The following is a 21,476-nucleotide window of genomic DNA, read 5'->3' as shown; positions in this document are numbered from 1 at the left end:
ACGGTATGAATCCGGCTAGAGATATAAATTTTATACCCTTGATTTCTAGTTATCTTAATTTTTCCATCTACCTGCAAGAATGCAATTTTCCCGCGTTGCTCAAAGATGTATCTATGTATTGATTTCCCCTCCTTAATCTGCTCAAAGAATATAAACAATATCGATGCTGGCTTAAACCGGGTTTTGTCTCCCTCTGAGGTGTGTGTAGCCAATCAATTATCGAGAATACAATTCTATACAAATTTATGCCATACATTATAGTTTATTCAATCGTTTAATTAAATGCATTCCAATGCGTTCGCACGTACAAAGAGGCCAGAAAGGCTTCCTTCATCTTACTCTCTATATGACTCCTCCGAATTCCCCCGATCTCCTCGAGCATTTCGGCTGGCGACAACTGCACATGACACACATGCCCAAAAAAACTGAAATTATCCGACGAATACGAATTGCGAAACTGTTTAATTTAGTTGCGAGTCACTTTTTTCGTATTTACTTTGAGACATTCTTGGGTGCTTGAGCCACGACTGTAAGCCTGAGATCTCAGCAGCGAATTCTGAATTTACGATTTATTTAACCTGACATTGGAGAGGGGGTGGGGGGAAACCACACACAGAGGACCATGGCTAAATTGATATTTATGTGCGAGCGGGGCCCACACTAAGTAAACATTAGAATCAACTTTTCAAACTTGCAGTTGACACAGTTTATGCTAGACAACCCGCCAACAACAACAACCAATCGTTGCACCTGAGCCACCGAGCATAGGTATTCTGGTAAAGTGAAACTTGTAAATATCCAGCTAGGAAAAAAATACAACTAAAGTCAAATGAATATAACAGTGTCCTATTAAAATCCATTATTATACACGTTAGGCTGCAAATTTATCAAAAACTATACCTAAAAACTTGAAAAAATAGTATTTTCAACTGTAAAATTAGTACAAATAAATTATACAACATTCCCTTTGAGGAAGCTTCACTGTATATCTCTGCAGGCCCTCGTCGGTTAGCTCTTAACAATAATAAATTGCATTTTTTGTTCAACTCCGCGGCTTGGCCTATTGAGAACTTTCAAGTGTTTGGTCTCTAAACAAATAACTTTGATGTTGTTTCTGTGGCTTTTGCATTTTAAGCAGCCTGGGAAACACTGATCCCAGCTCTCGTTTGGGAAACGAACGCAAATTTAGCTGTTAACAACTGACAAAAAAAGAATACAAAATGCTTAAAATAAATTTTGATAAATGACTGGGCAGTTTCTCTCCCAGCCATTGTCTGCATTGAGACTGGACAAGAGAACTCGACAAAAAAATGTCTGAAAACAGAAATAGAAATATCAAATAAATAAATTAAAAGCGTTTACCTAATTATAAGATACGATGATCAATCAAAAAAGCGACAGATGTTGTTTCCAAGGGAAGAGTTGCAAATGTCTTCTATTAAGTAAAAGTTTTTATTAATGATGGCAACCAATTTACAGTGTCACTTTCATGTCATTAAACATTTATTGAGCAGGCAAAAAAAGTTCTCCACCACTAACCACATCACTTATAGAGGAAGTTGTTAAATTTCTCCCTCACCAAATGACTTCCCCTCAAGGTCTTGAAACGCTCCTGGTATCCGTAGTTGGATATTAATATTTTGCACACACCAAACTGTCCACATGGCCACACTTCCTCATTACGCTTTTTGCATTATTTTTTTGTTCGCTCTTTTTTTCGTACACAAAGTGTATTTTTCTTATACGATTTTTGTTGTTGTATTTAATTTTCGTATTTCATTTAATGTGAGTTGGACTTTTAAAATGCGCGCTCACGCACAATACGAGACCTGCAATTATGGACAAAGGGGAAAGACCATTCAAAAGTAGAAGGAGAAGCATAAATGATAATGGGTGGGGCAGGGCAGGGCAGTGCCTGAGCAAAACAATTACATAGTTTTTTTTTTTTTCGTATTTTAAATATCTTTCTGTTTACCTTTTCTTACAAATTCAGCGCGCTTTCTTTGCCTGCTCTTACAAGGCGGAGAAAACGAGTGGCGATGACGATGACGATGGCGCTGGCGATGTGGATGTGGATGTCATTGCCCCAAGGGATCAGTTGAGATGGTAGGGGGTGGCGAAGACTACTGGGCTTTCTCACACTCGTTCGTATCTGTGAATGGCGCTTGGGTTGACATTTGGCTACATTAACATACGAATACACAAAAACCTAAAGGTGGCGTCCGAGTGGAAGACACGGAAAAGTGAAAGCCAGCGACTTTATCGACTCCCCAAAGACACCTGCAGATAGCCAAGGTCATTGCATAGAAAAGCGGCTAATGATATGGCCATAGACCTGACCAATTACCTTTTGTCCGAGGCCAAGAGGCTGGGCCATCGATTTGCTTTGGCTTCGCTGTATTTATATTTATATTTATATTTACAACAGATATCTGGATATTGCAGTGTCTCGGGTATCGGGGTATCGGGCATAAGGTATCGACTTCCTATGAATTCGCTACGCCTGGCAATTGCTGGCCACCACTTGGCCGTAAATTACCATAAATTCCTTTCCGCAGAACAGCTTAATATTTATAATTCTAAATCACGAGCACGACTCTCTGCAGCTTTATAGTTGGCCATAAAAATCAGAGCCGCAAAATAGCCAACGCGATTAGATAACCGAACCGTGCCTGCAGTTGGCTAACACAGCCCGACGCGATTAGAGCAACTCGAAAGTGATGGATCTTAAAGGTTGCCTGGACTTTTAATCGCCGATCGGTCAGTTACGTGAGTGATTAAGCTGGAAAATTAGAGTTCAGTTCTACCGAGTTTTGGCGAGCAAACGGAGGTGTTTGCTAGACTTTATTGTGTTTTAATTGCGCTTTTTGCAGCAACTAAATTTAGCCAGGTAAACGAATGGAAATGGAAATGTAGCCGAACAACTGACTTTTTTGCTCCCATAATTGCGCCGTCTAAGTGCTTTTCAGGCATTTAATACTCGTACTTAATGACTCTTGATAGTTGCATCTTTAACTGACTTTTTAGCAAACAATTCGCTATCCAAACAATGTGAAAATGTTAAATGCACAAAGGCTGAGGGCCCAGCTAAGCGCCGTGTGGCATTTTCCAGCTAACATGGCAAAAAAAAAAACAGAAACAGTGCAAATCAAAAAAAAAAATAGCAATTATAATACCGTAAACATTTGCATATTGTAAGCTGTGCGAAAAAAAACACCAGATTTGGAGGAAAAAACATTTTACAGCTGGTGCTGAGTGTTAATCATGTGGTAATTTATTAGTCAGTTGACGCTTTTTGGCCGCAGTTGCGGAAAAATACACTCGGAATCGGGTGTGAATTGGTGGTTACTTTGCGAGTGCGAATTGTTTCCGAAGATGGGTGAAAGTGTGGCTAAAATGACAAATTTAACCTCCTCACACTCATTCATAAATGGCATAATAAAAGTTAGTTATTTTGCAAGCATAAAGGGCTAAGCCTACTATTTTAATTAGCATAGGCTCAAAATATTTTCGAAAGCCATAAATAGTTTTTAATTCAATTAAATAGACTAAGAATTTTGTACTTGCAAAACGAAAACAAAGGTTTTATAAGAACAATACGAAAACAAAGGGAAAATGTTGACGATATGAAATCATTGAATCATTCAAATTATTTTTATAACAACTTCCAATTAGATGTGCTTTATTAAATAATTTTGTTTTGCCGAATCATATTCCATAACATCGATTGTTTTAAAAAGTTCGTTTCCGCTGCTGTTTTGGTTGTATTTTGAATGCTAATTTAAATGATTACTAATTTTCCTCAATGTGATTCCCGAAAGGAATTATTGAGCAATTAAGTTTTTAACAGACCATTTTCTCCCTTTTTCGTGCATATTAATTGATTATTGCTAATTTTCATTCCCTTTTTCCGCTTGCAGATCTTCTGTAACATGCTCTTAACCAACGGATATTGATTGGTTACATCAGCAACACTACCCAAAATGGCAGCCAGCAACAACGGCAACACCAAATCCCAAGTGGAGCACAGTTCCGAGGGTTGTGATGAGGTTGACTTTATAGTGGCCACGCACAACAACAACAACGATTATGAGGATCTGGGCAGCGTGAGTCAAGCGGTGATCAACACCAAAGCAGCAGCAGCAGTAGCAACAACACCAGCAGCAACAGCAACACCAGCAGCAACAGCAACACCAAACAACGAACCAAACGGCAACACCCTGAAAAAGGCCAAGGAGCGTCGCACCCTCTTTCATTTTGGCAGCAGCAGCAGCAAGAAGCTGAGTCAGAGCAAGTCACAAGAGAACCAGGAAGCGAGTGGCAAGGATAATCCCGCGGCCATTCCTGCCCCCCTTCCGCCGGTGCCGATTGGAACGCCACCGCGTCAACACAAGTTCGTGAAGAGCAACAGCCTGGCCAGACTGCTGGGCAACACCTACAATGCCAAGAAGTTCGAGAAGCAGGAGCAGAAGCGTCTGGCCGGATCGGAGGGTGGCAAGTTCAACACGTACAGCGGGCGGCGGGGTCGAGCGGGTCCCTATCTGGAGCGCTTCAAGCGGGTGTCCAAGGAGGACGGCGATGTGGCCGGCGAGGATGACACCGTGAGGGTCACAAATGTCATAACCCTCACCACGGACTCGCGGGACTTGCTCTACGGCAGCCGGCAGGAGCATGTGGGTCGCACTGGTGGTCACGATCAGCAGGATCAGCTCAGCTCCAAGGCCATTCGTACGCTCACCCGGAGTCTGGGTAAACTGTGGAGGCGCACCCACAGCGTGGATATCAGCACACCGGACCCGGAGTTCAAGGTGTCCTACCTGGGCAATGTCCTGACCGGCTGGGCCAAGGGTGAGTCACGCATATTAACGAACAACTATCTATGAATCCATACTAATATTGTACCCTTAGCAGGTGAGGGTTGTGTGGAGAAGCAGCTGAACACCCTGTGGCGAAATTACACCCAACACTCCAAACCGGATGTGATCATGCGACTGAAGGTGTGTGCCTCCGGCTTGAAGGCCACCACCCGGCAACACGGCCTCACGGAGTACTGGGCCCACAGGATCACCTACTGCTGCGCTCCGAAGAATTATCCCCGGGTGTTCTGCTGGATCTACCGCCACGAGGGCAGGAAGCTGAAGCACGAGCTTCGATGCCATGCGGTGCTTTGCAGCAAGGAGAAGATCGCCCAGGACATTTGCGATACCCTTAGGGTGAGCTATTGCCCCTGACTTGAATCCTGCTTGAATGGAATGTTATCCCTTGACTCCCACATAAATCTAGCCATAAACGACCAGATTAAACACAAGTGGTTGTGTATTTCAACTCAATCACTGAAATAGCCATGACTAACATTTTATTTTTATCAAGTCATTTTTTCATGCAATTATGTATGTAAAGAGCGTGACGAATTAAAATATCGCCAACTAAAGGTTTTATTATAAATAATTCTTCGAGTATTTATAACTTTTTTATAACTTACATCTTTGATTTTTAACTTTAGTATTTCACATAGGAAATTTCATGATTTTGTTTAATCCATTTTGTCGAGAAACAAATTCCATTCTTGCAATTTATATGTTTTTATGCAATTTTTCTCTAATATGTATATATTTTCTATGTAGGAAAACCTGGAGAGCGCTTTGCGCGAATTTAAGCGTGAGAAAATTCTGAAGCAAAACGCTCGCCTGAGTTTGGCCAACGCCGTCTACGACAACCCGAGCTTGCCGCGCCGCAAGATCATGCTGAGTGTGGGCGGCAACAACTACCGACCGCCGCTGGAGCGCTCCAAGTCGGCGCCCAAGCTGATGGCCATCGAGGAGGCCATTGGCGAGGAGGAGGGCGACGAGATCGAGGACACCAACGAGCCGGAGATGATGCCCTGCTGTCAGAAAGATTCGCTGTACCCGGCCATGACCTTGGGCAGGCGTCGCTGTCGTCGCGGGCATTCGATCCGGAGAACGGGCAAGATTCAGGCCTTCTCGCCCTGCTGCAGCTCGCATATGGCCAAGGATCTGCCCCAGGAGGATGGCCAGAAGCTGGTGTCGGCAAGCAGTCCCTCCAACGATGGCTCTGATTCGGATGACTTTGAGAAGCTGCTGAAGTTCGACACGACTCTGAGCAACGAGTTGCTGCCGTACTTCGACATGCAGCTGCACAAGAACAGCAGCCAGAGCATGGTGAGCCTCAGCGATCTGAAGGAGCCGGAGGAGGAGGGCGAGCCGCTGAGCCTGCTGCCCACCATCAACAGCGATCCCAGCGCGGACCCTGAGGCGGACTACAACGCCGAGGATCACGATGTGTCCGCTCCGCGTCGCAGTGGCGTGTGCAGCGACGGGGAGGAGGACTTCCTGGACGATGCGGACGATCATTACTTCCGGCATGCGGCCATGCTGACCATGCTGCACCGGAGTTCGATGCGCAAGATGAGGGCGAGTGAGCAGTCAAGCCTTAAGTATCGCCACCAGGCGCAGTCGTCCATCTCCTCCAATGCGTCCAGCTCGACGACGGCCAGCACATCGGCGGCAGCGGGCGGTGGATCTGTCCAGCAGGGGCTGGCCAGTCCGGACAGCGACGAGGGATCCATATCCAGCGGCTGCGAGACGGCCAGCACAGTCACCAATGCGAACCACGAGGAGTACAATGGCAAGCGGAACAGCGATTCCGGCCTGTTGGAGCAGTCGCAGCTGCAGTTGCAGGACTTGGAGCTGGAGCAGGCGCAGGTGCTGGAACAGATGATGATCTACCAAAGACTGGAGCAGCAGCTGCGGAACAACAGCGGCGATGCCACCAATTACAGCAGCTCCAGCAGCATCACGCTGAAGCGCAGCAATTCCGGCAGCGATGAACTGGACAAACAGGAGGGGGGCGACCATCCGGACGAGGCCTCCGACAGCGATGAGAGCGGCTATGTGGAGTTCCAGGAGAAGGAGCGGCCGGGACAACAGCCGCTCATCAGCGAGGCCAGCGTGACTCTGGCCAAGATTGCGCCCGTCAAGCCGCAGATTCCACCAAAGCCGGCTCCACGTCGCTCGCTTAGCCTCAATGCGGCCACCGGTGCGTCGGCGGGCTCATCCGTTGGCCAGGCTCCGGGTACGGCCGTCTGAGAGAAATGCTTTAATCACAACGGAAACCCGTCTACAAATTGTTATTTCTGCACACCCGTCAGCGAACACAGCAAACACACAAAGTGCAAGAAATTGAAACCCTAGTTGTAGGTTAGCCATTAGCACATAGTTGATAAGTCATTTGTTGTTGGTTCATCGCGAGGAAAACCTAACGATATTCCCTCATTCCCCATCCCATCCAAAAATAATGAATTTATATTGTACGCCCTTGTAAATAAAATAGAAGCCCTACGCACTGCATGTACTATATACATTTACACGATTGTAATTGATGAACTGTATCTTACGTACCAATATAAATTATTATCCTAATGAAAGTGTGAGAGGTAGAGAGATAGAGTTTGAAGAAAATTGGCTTATAAATTAATTTTCATAATTTTGAATTTATATTTGCAATATTCTGATTTACTAGGAATTTTTAAAAACTTTGCCTGAATAATAATTGACTTATTGTTGGGATAACAATACCAACCAATTTTGCAAATCTTTTTCTCTGTGACCTTTTTTGTTTCACATGTTGACATATTTGTTCCATTCCCCCCCCAGCAGACCGAAATTCTTGTTTAGTTGAAGAAACCAGTTTCTGAATTTTAATTTCATTCCACACTTGAGGCAGTTACATTGAACACTTGGCAGATCTACTGGCAGATTGTGCTGCTGCTGGGCAGCAAGTTTTGTTGACGCAACAAATGGCAAACCGTGCCGCGGAAATCGCGCAGCGAATGGTCCTGCAGCTGCTGATTGAAGACCTGTTGCATGTGGAAACGAAAAGCGAATACGTTTTGAAAACCAGTTAAATGCATTCGATTACGGCTGCGATCGATCGCGCGAACTTACGCCATTGTAGACGATGGTGGGAATGAAGCTCGGGCTGTACTGTTTGGTCACCAGCTCCGCCTGCAGCTGCAGCTTGGTGCCCGTCTCGGTGGACAGGCAGTGGACCACATCGGTGAGCAGGCCCGCCTCATTGGCACACTGCGAATGGAACACACGAATTATTCGCACAATACTCGTCAATCAGTTAAGCAAACAACCACCACCGACTCTACGGTGAAAGTACCTGGTCAACACGGGAGTAATCCGGAGCCAGCATTTGGCACACCACGAACTTCACCTGGGCCGCCTGGTTGGCAGTGGAATTGATGACGCAACTCTGCAGGCGATTCCCCTTACACTCAGCCGGTCCATGCTGGCAGTGGAAGATGGCTCCATTGCGCTCTGACTGGGATTTACCAAAGGGCACCAGCAGGATATTGATGTAGTCCTGGAACTCTTCGTACACTGGACCCAACTGATGCATGAAGCTTCTGCTGTCCGGGCACAGGGACTCGTACAGCAGTGTTATGTGCAGCTGGAAAGGAACTCAAAATTAGTTTGGAAGCAATAAAATAATATTTATGCGTATAAAAATATATTTACAAAATTATCAAGAAGAACAAAAATGTATTATTAAAATTGTTAATAAAATTAAAAAAAAGAAAACGATCATCCTATAGAAATTCAAGAAACATTAAGGTCCATTTTAAAGTCAATAAACATTTCTCTTCAAAATTAACTTTGGGCTATATTATAAATTCGAGTTAAAAAAGAAATTTACATAATGAAAGTTGAGAGTTCAAGCTAAGTATGTTCTCGATTTTGCCTGGCATACAACAAGATTTTTTTAAAAGGTTTATAATGCAATCAAACCTTATCCGACTGGCGCTTTTCCCGTGGGCTATCTTCGAGCTCAGCCCAGCCAAAAGTCAGGATCAGGAGCAGGAGGCTTAAGGCAGTGGTCAGCCTGAACATTTTTCAGTCAGTACTTTGAGCTTTCTGTACGCAAATCGATTGGCCTTCGATGAGGTTTGAGAATGAAGGTTTGTACGTCCACGTCCGTTGGCTTGCCTTCGCGAATGCCAAGCCCAAGTTTATGCGACCGTCGGATTCGATTTTAGTTCAACAACTGAGCGTCGTTTTGTCACATTCGGGGCTTAATTTCGGCCAGCGTCGAACTGGAAAGGGGTAGAGGTAGAGCTGTTTTACCACCTCTCGTCGACGTTCTCGCGGTAAGCCGGTTTCCTGACTTGGCTTATTTCGCTTAAAAAAGCTTGGGTAAGCGGACAGTCAATTCTTGGATCAACATATACAAATTCACACCTAGGGCTAACTAATATTAGGGATGTATTAGCGTGTATTTTAAATGTTAATACAATATTAATAGTTTTTAGACGGTAACGGTGATTTTCTTTAATTATAATAATATAATATCAATTCCTATAAACCCTTTTATAAATTGTGTCGAAAGATTTTACTTAATTTACATAGTTCCAAATACAAGCACCTAACCGGCTTCTTATTATTCATAAGTTGATCAGTAATACTCGCACATATTTGTTCCAATATCGAGTAATAGGTAAAGGTTTGCCATATTAACAAGCACAATACAACGGTTAGAACTATATTCACAGAAAGTCTGTTCATGCTTGCATGAAAGATATATACTAGGAACTGAAGTTTCCGTCTAAAACGTTATTAGATTGAAGAGGAAATTTCACGGAACCGTTGAAAATGCAATTTAATGCTTTTCATAGGCCAGAGAATACTCTCCTTGGTTCTTTTGTTGACTTTGTTACAATTTTTATATGTCTTAAAAATAAAACAATAATGAAAAAAAATTATTTTAAGAGGTCTTAATAAAAAATGTTGTTTTGTAATTACCAAATTTATTATTTTTATTTATTTATTTTAAAGCCCTTCGATTGGCACATCTGACAGCAGAAAAAGGAATCTTTGTCACTTTACGTATTTTATGGTACCATCATTCTTATGTTAAATAATTGAAAAGGGTAAGCTTCACGTTTTATAAGACAGAAACCGCTCAATTTAAGTTTTTAAATATCCGATAGCCGATTGTGGCCACAGTATCGACTTAAATCACGGACCTGATACCTTTAAATTTTTTTTTCAATTAAAAAAAGATACTGATTGGTCATCAACTTTTATCTTTTTGTTCGTAATCAGGGGCATAATGCAATCAATATTTAACTAAATCATACAATAACAATTCAAAAAATACGCAAGCTTAACATTTTACACAACCATCGATAACACCCTCATCATTTATCGTCATCGAAACACATTACCAAAAACACAACAAACACACGCACTGCATTAAACTAATAATTTGTTTTTCTCGAAATCGAATTTCATACATTGGCGGTGGCGGTTTGATACGGGAAGACCTAATAAATTTTCCACCTAACAGACAGGAAGTGTCTTAAAATACAAAAGAATAGAGATCCTGAATATATTTTTGAACTAAAACCATTCTAAAACCATGGAGGACCTGTGTCGAATTTGTGGCCACCATTCCCAAACGTTGGTGGCCATTTTCGTCGAGCATGAAAGACAAGAACTAGTGGAACAGGTCGAACCGAATCTCGCCGACATGGTCAAGACATGTGCCGACGTCCAGTTGGATCCCGGGGATTCCCTGCCCCAGAACATATGCATTGCCTGTGTCCACGACGCTCGAACTGCCTACGGATTCAAGCGCAGATGCGAGGAGAGCCACAGGAAGTTCTATTTGGCGATTTGCGATCGGCAGCTCGTCAAGGAGGAACCCATGGGGAATTATCTCGACATTGAGGAACTGTTTCACAGCGATTTAGACCTGAAGGAGGAGTTCATCGACGAAAGCCCCCAGGAGGCGACTGCCAAAGAAGAGTCGCACAAAATTGTTACCAAGCCAAAGCCAAAAACCGGCCGAAAGCCAAAAGTTACAAAGAAGCAGTCCTTCAAGTGCGAACTCTGCACAAAGGAGTTTGGGCACCAAAGAGTTCTACTGGAACATATGAAGTAAGTACAATCGATCAGAGATGCAATTATTATCTTAGAGGGTTATTTTTTCTGCAGAGTCCACAGTAATTCCCATGTATGCCGAACTTGCGAAGAGCGTTTTCTGTTCAAGACCGATCTGGATAAGCACCAGTGTTATCGCACCAGCGATTCCACCATCGAGTGTCCCATCTGTTTGAAGGTCTTTTCAACTACGCGGAGTCGGGACAGCCACAAATGCCAGGAGGTGAAAGAAAGGTCGTTCCAATGCCCGCACTGCCCGCAGACCTTCACCCACAACCATATCCTCAAGGCGCACCTGTCTATCCATCCGGCGGAGGAGTACAGCCAGGGCAACGGGCCACACAAGTGCTCCCACTGCCACGTGGGATTCACCAATAAGTCGGCCCTCCAGGTGCACATCCACGCACACATGGGCCAGCGGCCGCACACCTGTCCGTTCTGCGCCTCCAGCTTCCGTTCCAAACAGGTCCTTCAGGTCCACATCCGCACGCACACGGGCGAGAAGCCCTACAAATGTCCACATTGCCCCAAGAACTTTTCGGACCATAACAACCTGGCCAAGCACCGGCGGCGCCACACCGACGAGCGCCCGTACAAGTGTTCCATCTGCCTGCAGGACTTCCGGGAGAAACACCATCTGAAGCGCCACTTTCTGGGCAAGCATCGCGATAGCGACCAAGAACTGCAGTTGAAGTGATACGTCTAATACATGCTATTGTTTAATCGAATACTTAAGTTATGTTTGGGTTTTTTTTTCTTCTCATTAAATTTTAAAGCAACAACTTTCGTGTAGTTTGCTATTTCAATTTGAGGCTTTTAATAAGTTTGAAATACGCTTTAAATAGGTCAATTGCTTAAGTAACCTTTCAGCAGTCAGTGTTTTGAAATTTAGAAAGGGTAACCAATCACTACATTGTATTTTTTTTATTAAATTCGCACTCTCATAACTGTTATTCAAACCCCCTTTCAAAATGTTAACTTTAAACAGAACTCGTTTTATGATTCAAGAGTTGCCAAATCGCTGTGTTTTGATCATATGGCAGCTCCGCGCAGCTTTTATCAACAACGAAGTTTATTCAACCCCTAAAGCGGCCCAAAACAGATTTATGTAAATAAAACAAACAGTTTTATGTTTATAAATTATAAGTCTTACAAATTGTAATTGTGGTTTCCGTTTGCTTACAACATCAAAGCAGTTACCAACACACAAAAAATACCGAATATTTTTCGACGCAATTTTTCCTAAACGTCCTTACAATTCGTCGTGTTCGCTTTGATCTTTGTCTTGCTTAGATTCATCCTTCTCCTCGTCGTCATCATCCTCATCCTCGTCGTCCTTGTCGGACGCCTTTTTCGCCTCCTCCTCGTCCTTCTTGCGCTGCACCTCATCCTGGGCCTCCTTCATCTTCTTCTCGCCGGCCTGGGTGGTCTTAACCTCGGCAGCAATCTTGGCGGCCAGCTCCACGTCGTCCGTGATCAGAACGTTGTCGAAGATGGTGCCCGACTTCACCTGCCAGAGGTCGAAGCCCAGGGTGCAGATCTCCTTACGCAGATACAGCTTGTCGTCGGCCACATACTCGGGATTGGCGATCTCCGGATGCTCCCATGCGCCCTTATAGTTGGGGTTGTCCAGCTGCTTCGGCTGCCACTCACCCTTGAACTCGGGGTTATCGATCATTGGTGGCTCCCACTCGCCGTCCATCTCATCGTCCCAATCCTCGGGCTTGGTGGCATCGGGGTCGGGGATGTGCTCGGGCTTGTCCCAGTCCTCGGGCTTCTTATCATCGGGGTCGGCAATGGTGGGCTGTGTGATGGGATATATGTTGTTAAATAACATAGATGCAAGCCGTTTATTGAGTGCGGTAATCGCTGTTTGGGGGGGAGGAACCCTTAAAACCTACCTTATCATCCCAGTCCTCGGGCTTGGTGGCAGAGGGATCCTTGATCTTCTTGGGGGCCAGGAAGTCCCAGTCGTCCTCCAGGTTGCCGGACTCAACCTTCTCGTTGTCGATGAGCACTTCATAGGTATTGTCAGGGCGGACAATCAGCGTGTAGAAGTGAGTGTACACGTCATCTTTGCAGCGGATGTCTTTGCTGATCAAGTGATTCTTGCCCTTGTAGCTGAAGATAACGTGGACCTTCTTGGTGCCGGGTCCGCAGATGTCGGGGCCGAACATGATCTCGTAGGGCGACTCGCCGTGCATGTCGGTCTGGTCCAGGGAGCAGTCGAACAGCTTCACATAGCCGCCACCGCAGTCGATGTTCTGCTCATGCTTCACGGAGAACTGCACCACGAGGGGCTTGCCCTCGTTGGAGAAGCCATCGAACTTGCGGCTAGCTGCGTAGAATCGGGCGTCCTGAGAGGTCTGGATACCTGTATGCACAATGGAAGGGTCGGGGTAGGGGAGGGGAGGGGAGAAAAAAATATGTATGTATACGGTTACTATAGCTACTCGAAAACGTACACGTAGTGGCTTTTCTCTACACAATCACGTAGATAACACGCCGACGTAAAAATAAAATGGAGGAACGCAATGGAAAACAAGATTGTGTGCGTAAAAAAGGGAGTGACACATAACACGTACCTTTGTCGGCCTCAGCATCGTTGTAGAAGGTTCCGGGGGTAAGGACGAACTTTCCGAACTCCTTGCCAGGATGTTTGCTGTAGATCCACGTGTCCTCCCAGTTTTCTACGGGAACGAGCGGTTTTTTCACTCAATGAAAACGGAAAACCACATGCCGCTGGCCAGCCTAGTGGTGGCCGCGATTACTTACCGCTGTCGAAATTCTCCTTAAGGTGTACCTCGGCACTGATAAAGCCGACTGTCGCCAGCAACACAATCACAGTTTTGCACCACATCATGTGAACGATCCCGCACTTCTTTTTGGACTGACTCTACCAACTTCCCTGGCTGTCCGAACTCGGTTAAAGTTAAATGCTAAATGCCGGCAACGAAAAGTAGTATTTATTTATTGCATCTGAACTGTGCGTGTCGGACAGGGACGGCAAATCAGACGGTTTGTTTTGCTGGAACCTTTTCATTGGTCCAAATCGAACCAATCGGAAGCGCCTACGTATTCTTTTGCCCTGATCAGGGATGCTTTCGATATGCAATCGTAGGCAGCCCAGCCGTTATCGATAGTCTGAGCTGGATTTAGAAACACTAAACTGACCGTTTTTTATATAAACATAAATTAAATCAAACAAGTATAACTAACGTTTTTAAATAAGTTAGAAATGACTTAAGATTTTTTTGATTTCAATAAACGATTTCGTTATATCCTATGAAGCTGTGCTACTCCATTAAACTCATCAGGTTTGTATATCCACACTTGTCTTGAATATTTTTTAACCTGAATTCTTTACTGGTGTTAAATGCTTTAAATGTGTTAATTTAAATGTTTTTTTCTTTTTGTAGATTTTCTGTATTTAATTAATTACGTAGGTTGCCTTATTTTTCGAAAAGTTATTTGTCAAAATTATTACCAGGAAATGGAGGTTCGTAAAAATAATTTAAGATTAATAATTTTAAATAGATATCTTAGAAATGAAAAGAAAAAATAACTTGTTTGTTAATATATAGTTTTTTTGAATTTGTGAAATTGTGATGCCCCAATCTGAAATGTATAAATTGAAATTAAACTTAAAATTGAAGTCAAACTCTTATATAACGACCTATATCAATTAACGCCGTTAAGTTAAAAAAAAACATAAGTTTATAACTGTTTGGTATTTATACTAATAACATTTCTTAGGTATTTTTTAAGACCTAGCTTTATACAAGATACGGTACGTTCGTGTGAAGCGCACGTGTTAACTCAACCTTATCAAATGCCGAGTTGAAGCCGCATTAAACAAATGGATTCCCTAACTAACGGATGGTTCAGCGAATTGCAGGCCGAGCTGTGGCCTGGACAGTCCTTCTCCCTGAAGATCAAGGAACTGATCCATAAGGAGAAGTCCAAATTCCAGGACATCCAGATTGTTGAAACGTAAGTCGGAAACAAATAAATAAACAGGTAGTAGTAAACAAAAAGCCATTTGTTTACATTGAAACTTCCTCAGTTGAAACTAAAGTCAGATAGTTTTTTTTATAAAAGTGCTTGGATCAGGGAATTAACTTGAGCGCAGATTGGATTTCAGTTCATTGTTTTCTTAAATGTTTAAGAAACGCTAGGGTTTGACGGTTAAAAATAATAAAAGTTGTATACCAAATGGAACTTCCCTTTGTATTAAGATAGCAGAAGCCAAAAATTTTCCATGGCGATAGAAATTTGCCTTGACAGCATTTTAGACCCTTTCGCGTCGAGTGTTTATTCTTGATCTGCACCAACAGCCTTATCGATGGAGTCATCTAAGGCCAAAAACGAATAAAAAAAAACTGATAGCAGGCTAGCTCATATATATCAGGTTGAAATTCCACTAGACAAACATTGCGTACCGCGGAAAAAATCAATAATTTGGTCATTCCTCTTTCAGCGAAACCTATGGAAGGTGCTTGATTTTGGATGGAATTATCCAATGCACGGCCAGGGACGAGTTCTCGTACCAGGAAATGATATCCTTCCTGCCGCTCTGCGCGCATCCCAATCCCAAGAAGGTCCTGATCGTGGGCGGTGGCGATGGGGGCGTGGCGCGCGAAGTGGTGAAGCATCCGTTGGTTGAGGAAGTTCATCAGGTGGAAATCGACGACCGCGTGGTGGAGCTGTCCAAAAAATATTTACCAGCCATGGCGTGCGGATTCGAGAACAAAAAGTTAAAGCTAACCATCGGCGATGGCTTTGACTACATGAAGAAGCACAAAAACGAATTCGATGTCATCATTACGGACAGCTCGGATCCAATTGGTCCGGCAGTGAGCCTTTTCCAGGAAAGCTACTACGAGCTGATGAAGCACGCCCTGAAGGACGACGGAATCGTGTGCTCCCAAGGCGGCAGTTTTTGGCTGGACCTGGACTACATAAAGAAGACAATGTCGGGCTGCAAGGAGCACTTCGCCAAAGTGGCCTATGCGGTCACCTCCGTTCCATCCTATCCCTGCGGCCATATTGGCTTCGTTATGGGATCCCTGAACAAAGACCAAGACTTTGTTAAGCCTAAACTAGGAAAATCTGAAATTGATGCCATTGACTTGAAGTACTATTCTTCGGAGGTTCACTCCGCGGCCTTCGCCCTTCCACGTTGGGTGCAAAAAAACTTTTACGAATGACCAAGTTGCCAAAAGATATTTTTGTATCTGTTTGTTAAAAATAAATGTGACAATAAAACTAATAAAATAATTTGATTCTGCGGTATTAATGGGCTAAGTGGCAAACTTAGTAATATGGTTTCACTTTGTTTCATGCCCATAGTGCACATCTGTCCAAATAAATAAATAAAACTGCGACTGAAAGCATACAGCATTTGAATCTTATCTTAGGAAAATAAACAAAAATTTTACCCCCTTCAAAATTTTCAAAACATTTTGTTCGATTTTGTACTTTTCCTGTCGAAATTGGTTATCTTACCATCCACAGTAATGTTTTTGAGATATATTACGGTTGAAAATAGAACAAATTGTAATATGTTTATTACGTAATGATATATACAGTTGGCTCTATTTAGGTTTTGTATTTGTAAGTTGTTGGGTAAACATAATGAGACTTATTGCAAAACTTTACACGACCGAATGTTACTCTTTATATCGCATATATTGCAAAACTTTGAAAGGAAGCGGTTCTTATTTTGAAAAATTACCTTAATCTGCTGTTGATTTAACTAAAAATTGATATTCAATTTTAATAACTTAATAGAAAATTATATCATCATTCTGTTTAATGACTAATTAAATATTGTTATAGTTAGGAAACGCAATTGATACATAATTACAAAATTATATGTAAAATATGTACATTCACTTTATATTTGTTTGTTTTCTCGCCTATTCTAACGTTAAATATCATTGTTGTGTTGGATAGATTTTGGTGTCTAATGTGCGTGTTTATGTGTAATAAATATCATGCATGTGCATTGCGTTTTTGGCAGCCGAGCTCCAGTTTTCAAAGAAACTAATAATTTTGGTTCAAAATAATAAAATACTTCACTTTTTTAGGAATCGCGATCATAACCTAATATTAATCTTGTACGTAAACTCTTTTGACTGGGTAATTTTGAAGATACTCTTACTTTTACAAAATATGCTTAATTCGAGAAAAGTATCTTTCTTGTCTACACTTACAAAAACTGTATTAGATTAGATATTTTGTATAGTAGAGAAATTTTAGAAATTTTAGGTACCTAATGACGATTGTTAAGGCGTTTTCTAAAAAAAAAGAAACACGAGCAACTAAAGAAAACTATAACGGTTTTGAAAACCGGAGCATGGCTTGTCTATAATTTGTTATGCGAACGTTTCGAAAAGGGAACTTCATGTTTTCGCGATTAGATTCGTTTTTGCGCGGTTGTTGTATATTATCGATATAATAAAATAAGGTTAGGGGTTTTTTCTTCATGAATAGCCAACACATAACATATCTACGAATATAGTTCGTGTTCGCTTTGCTTTACGTTAATGGGAGGTACTAATTTGTTAACAATGTCTATGTAAGTCCAACTCAACCAGAGTCCTCTGCCATAATATTTGTGGCTTTTTTTAAAGTGCCAGATTATTTCGACGACCATTCACCTTATTGACTAAATTGCAGATTTTTAAGGCTGGTCCTAGCTTCAGGCCCATGTACTTCATCATCATTTCTGAATTTAGCAATAATAAAGCTTTACCATCGATTTCCTAAAAAGAGGCCAATCAATTAGACAATCGTTTCAAAGCGATAAAGGAGCATGTTTGTTACTTACATGCTTGCGGAAGAGATCGCCATGCACGGCAAGGGAATTGTCGTTGCTCTCGATGTACTGGATCACCTCTTCGATGGTCCAGTCGATGGGCTGCGAACGCAGGTGCGAGTTGGCCGAAGCAGACGTGGGTGTGCTCAGGGGTGAGGTAATCGCTGTATAGCTCGTGGAAGCTGCCGCAGTTGCCGCTGCCCCGGCCGGCGCGGTGGCCGCCTTGGCCGCCGTAACTCCGCCTGCAGCCAGTGCAGTGGACGAGGCTGACTGGCAGCCCGTAAAAGGCGTGGACACGGATGTGGGCAACGAGGCGCTGGACGAGAGCGTCGTCGGACTCTTGTAGTATGTGTTCGAGGGCTTCACGTTGACCTGCTCCGGATGCACTTCGGCCACCAGTGGCGCCAGGTATTTGCCAATCGAGCTGGCGTTGGCCGATCCCCCGGCCAAGCTTGTGCTGGAGGATGTGGACGAGCTGCTGCAATTGCTAGTGGAAACGGAAGTGGTCTGGTTCGCGTCCGGGCTTCCATTGGCCACAATGCTATTGCTGTTTGAATGGTGCTGGAAGCGTACTTTGCGCAGAGCCTGCGTTGTGGAGGACGTCTGGGCTGCCACACCGTTGGGCTCCGTCTTGATGACCACCTTGGTGCAGGGCTTACTGGCACTGTTGTTGTTGTTGTTGTTGAGACTGTGGTTGTTCTGGTGGCTCGCAGGTGGTTCCTTGCCATTATTCGTCGGTGTTTTTGGTTTGGTCTCCACCGGCGACTTTGCACCCACCTCCTGCTTGATGATCTTCTCAGAGGGTGGAGTCGTTGCAGAGTTGGACTGACGATTCCGCTTGTCGGCGAGCACAGGCGAGGAGGGCGGGGTGGCTGACTGGGTCAGCTGGCGCTTCCGGCTGTTGGTGCACTTCTTGCACTCCTCCGTCTCGTGGACCAGGGAGATGAGATTCGCACATGCCCGGCATGTAGTGCACAACGTCTCGATGAATTGGGCCAGGCTCTCGTCATCCTTCATGCGCAATGGCGAGGGTATTTTAACCTTTAAAAAATGGGGAGTATCAATAATTTGTTACAAAAAAAAGTGAATGTACAATTTGTAAATAACTTAAACTCACTGTAAAATTTTTTCCCGCTGCCGTTACGATGTGAACGTCTCCTTCCAGGGCAAACAGTAGCTTGGAAAGCTGCTGTGTATCCGTGCTGGCTGCCAAAACCTCCTGCAGGCACAGCTTGGCCAGCGTTTGGTAGGTTGGCCCTGTCACCATGCACGGCAGCTTCGAGTTGTTGATGAACGGACCGCCCTTGCAGTTCGGATGAAAGTGGGCGGTGGCTGGAGAAGCGGGAACCATAGCCTCCGATTCGGCTACCACTGTGTAGCGGGGACGCGGGCATCGCTGCTTCCCGGAGCTGGAGTCCATCCGTGATTTATGGCCCGGCGGCTGCATGGGGTGACAGCTCCGGGCGCACCAGCCGGCGGGAAATATGTCACGCGATCGGTAATTGCACCAGTAGTCGAATGCACCCCGCCAGCCGTCAAAGGTCACGTGGATCTGATCATCCTTAATGGCGTCCACGGTTGCACAGCAAATCAGCTGCGGGTTCTTCTTGTCGACCGCCTCCAATTTCTGGCCCACCTTGAATAAGTTTTCCTCCGGCGAAGCCGGCTCTGGCTGGAAGATCTCCTCCGGCGCCACCATGGCATTGTTCAGGATCTTGCACAGATAGCCGGGCCAGCTGGAGGCGTTCATGCGGAATCCCAAAGGCGGCTGCAGCATGCCGCCGTTCTTCTCGCAGTGCCCGATGGCATGGATTTCGGTGGAGTCCACCAGTCGCCAGAAGTCATTCTGTGAGTCACTTCCGTCCAAGCGTAGCCGCAGCCTGGAGCCCAGCACTCCAACCACGGTGGCAATGCAGGTGGAAGTGACGTTGCGCGGATCGAGGGCCTCCAGTTTCATACCGATCTTAAAGTCATTGTTGGGAGGATTTTGAGCCTGTTTGAAACATTCTGCAGGAGCAGCTTCGCTACCCGTTTCCTAAAAAAAAGAAGGGATTAGTAGGGAGTTTGTAAAGAAATCTCTCCAGGACTCACCTCCAAATAGGCATCCCAGTCGAATACATGAAAGCTCTCATATTGGAATGGCCCCGTCGGCGCGGGCGCTCCACTGGCCAGTAATTTGCGCTCGTTCTCCGCCAGCCCCTTGGCCGATGCCGATCCGCCGCTGTGCCTGGTGGAGCAGTTCTTCTTCTGGTGCTTGTTCATGCACATGATCGAGCAGAACTCCTTGTTGGGCGCCCCGTCACGGATAACGTTGTCGCACTGCGTGCACGCCCCCTTGCTGTACGCCTTGCGGAACTCGGCGATGCAGGTCTCCGAGCAGAACTCCTTCTTGCCCGTCTGCGTGGGCAGGACGTACTGCAGCGGCAGCTTGCCCTCGCCGCACCAGGTGCAAGTGGCCCGCTTGGCAGGCCTTCCCCGTGGTCGATGCAGGGAGGGGGGCGAGGCGGCGCTGGCGGAGGATGCCGATGCGGATGAGGAGGAGGCGGAGGCGGTGGCATTGACGCTAGCGCCCGCGGCGGCGGAGTTGCTCCCGCTGCTGGTGCTGCTGTCGCGTCCCCCCGACATGGCTCTATTGGCTCCTTTGGGGGTGTCCTAGTTGATGCACTTGCTGTTTCCCGCCGGCAAGCCCCTTGGCATCTCAGGCGATGGCTCTGCAGCGGTTTAACTCGATTTCAGCGCACTCGAACTCATTTACTGCGGATCGGCTGACAAGTCGCATTGCGGCTGCCTGGAGTGGAGTCCCTTGCTGCCAATTGCGAGTCCTTTTCACACTGTCCGCACGCGAGGGATGTGTTTCGATTTGGCCTGGCAAATTTTGCGGCGTTCTTAAGGTCACGTAATAACAAATTGGTGGCCAAATTGCATTGCAGTTCACAAAAAACTTTAGCGCGCGGCGCACAAATTTCCCGTTTGCACAAGGTTAGGATTTCTATTTAACGAGCTGCGCAGCTTTTTTTCCGCGGTTTCAATGCGAAATTATTTCCCGAGAGTCGGTTAAACAGCAAAATTTTACACTTTTTTTACTTTTACGCACGGTTCCGCCATATTTGTTTTTCTAGTGATGACCCAAAGCATTCAAGGGGCTATCGATAGTCATTCAACTGTGACTTGTCACGATTAGTTAAAAATATTGAATGAGCGATGTTATCGAACAATGTTATCGACACAACGGTCTTTTTTTTAAATATCGTTAGCAAATATTAATACTTTTCGAGTAAATTAAGAAATATTGGTTTTTATTATTTATTATTTACGTCAAAAAAAAATTATATTTAATAGAGCATTATTATTTGAGCAAAGATGTGAGGTAATGAAATAAAATTGTGTTGTTCCGGTTGTTTACTGCAAATTTGTTAGTTTTTAATTTAAGAAATTGTTTTATTGTAATACATGTTCATTTAAGAAAGTTTAAAATTAACTCGATTAACTTTTACAGTTACAGTACAGTACTTTTTATAAAAAATTGTTTTCTATTTTCTTTTGCGAATATTTTGTACACACATAGAAACTTAAATAAATAAACCGTACCGTTTTCAATATTTATTCGCGGACGCCGACCGTGCTTTAAAGCCACTTCTTCCACATAAAATAGAACATCATTCTCCTAAAAACATATTTTGTAA

At 44.4% G+C, this 21,476-nt stretch overlaps 6 protein-coding genes across 8 annotated transcripts in view; 3 read left to right on the top strand and 3 right to left on the bottom strand.

Moving 5' to 3' along the window:
- LOC108139228 overlaps positions 1-7,444 on the top strand; it is a 34,826-nt gene extending 27,382 nt beyond the window's left edge. Inside the window, exons 3-5 of one of the 2 annotated variants that reach the window (XM_017261892.2) lie at positions 3,921-4,848; positions 4,912-5,213; positions 5,625-7,444. In XM_017261892.2, the coding sequence (XP_017117381.1) occupies positions 3,984-4,848; positions 4,912-5,213; positions 5,625-7,106 (2,649 nt within the window). In that variant the 5' untranslated portion in view covers positions 3,921-3,983 and the 3' untranslated portion in view covers positions 7,107-7,444. Of the gene's footprint in view, positions 1-3,920; positions 4,849-4,908; positions 5,214-5,624 lie in introns of both variants that reach the window. The other variant, XM_017261891.2, reaches the window with a different exon arrangement.
- Positions 7,445-7,689: 245 nt separating this feature from the next.
- On the bottom strand, positions 7,690-9,597 carry LOC108139229 (gamma-interferon-inducible lysosomal thiol reductase). 2 transcript variants are annotated; one of them, XM_017261894.1, is made up of 4 exons: positions 9,456-9,597; positions 8,188-8,478; positions 7,965-8,102; positions 7,690-7,876 (listed from the first exon to the last, which is right to left on the bottom strand). In XM_017261894.1, the coding sequence occupies exons 1-4, from the start codon at positions 9,588-9,590 to the stop codon at positions 7,766-7,768; spliced, it is 675 nt and encodes a 224-aa protein (XP_017117383.1). In that variant the 5' UTR covers positions 9,591-9,597; the 3' UTR covers positions 7,690-7,765. The 2 variants fall into 2 exon arrangements, with proteins under 2 accessions (XP_017117383.1, XP_017117384.1); XM_017261895.2 differs by lacking the exon at positions 9,456-9,597 and adding an exon at positions 8,817-9,082.
- A 641-nt stretch (positions 9,598-10,238) lies between these two features.
- On the top strand, positions 10,239-11,752 carry LOC108139281 (zinc finger protein 664). The gene is made up of 2 exons (XM_017261977.2): positions 10,239-10,967; positions 11,025-11,752. Exons 1-2 carry the CDS (start codon positions 10,447-10,449, stop codon positions 11,665-11,667), a joined length of 1,164 nt encoding a protein of 387 aa, XP_017117466.1. The 5' UTR covers positions 10,239-10,446; the 3' UTR covers positions 11,668-11,752.
- Positions 11,753-12,095: 343 nt separating this feature from the next.
- Positions 12,096-13,915, bottom strand: LOC108139280 (calreticulin). Its single transcript, XM_017261976.2, has 4 exons — positions 13,746-13,915; positions 13,556-13,660; positions 12,872-13,344; positions 12,096-12,774 (listed from the first exon to the last, which is right to left on the bottom strand). Exons 1-4 carry the CDS (start codon positions 13,831-13,833, stop codon positions 12,223-12,225), a joined length of 1,218 nt encoding a protein of 405 aa, XP_017117465.1. The 5' UTR covers positions 13,834-13,915; the 3' UTR covers positions 12,096-12,222.
- Positions 13,916-14,773: 858 nt separating this feature from the next.
- On the top strand, positions 14,774-16,242 carry LOC108139282 (spermidine synthase). Its single transcript, XM_017261978.1, has 2 exons — positions 14,774-14,963; positions 15,451-16,242. The coding sequence occupies exons 1-2, from the start codon at positions 14,830-14,832 to the stop codon at positions 16,178-16,180; spliced, it is 864 nt and encodes a 287-aa protein (XP_017117467.1). The 5' UTR covers positions 14,774-14,829; the 3' UTR covers positions 16,181-16,242.
- A 263-nt stretch (positions 16,243-16,505) lies between these two features.
- LOC108139309 (polycomb protein Scm) lies at positions 16,506-20,934 on the bottom strand. Its single transcript, XM_017262011.2, has 4 exons — positions 19,885-20,934; positions 18,911-19,828; positions 17,806-18,834; positions 16,506-17,740 (listed from the first exon to the last, which is right to left on the bottom strand). Exons 1-4 carry the CDS (start codon positions 20,416-20,418, stop codon positions 17,603-17,605), a joined length of 2,619 nt encoding a protein of 872 aa, XP_017117500.1. The 5' UTR covers positions 20,419-20,934; the 3' UTR covers positions 16,506-17,602.
- Positions 20,935-21,476: the final 542 nt, after the last annotated feature.

The sequence above is a fragment of the Drosophila elegans genome, unplaced genomic scaffold, assembly GCF_018152505.1.
Source record: "Drosophila elegans isolate 14027-0461.03 unplaced genomic scaffold, ASM1815250v1 contig_476, whole genome shotgun sequence".
Lineage (NCBI taxonomy): Eukaryota > Metazoa > Arthropoda > Insecta > Diptera > Drosophilidae > Drosophila > Drosophila elegans.
Note: the sequence above shows the minus strand (reverse complement) of the source record. Positions and strands in the feature narration are given on the sequence as shown.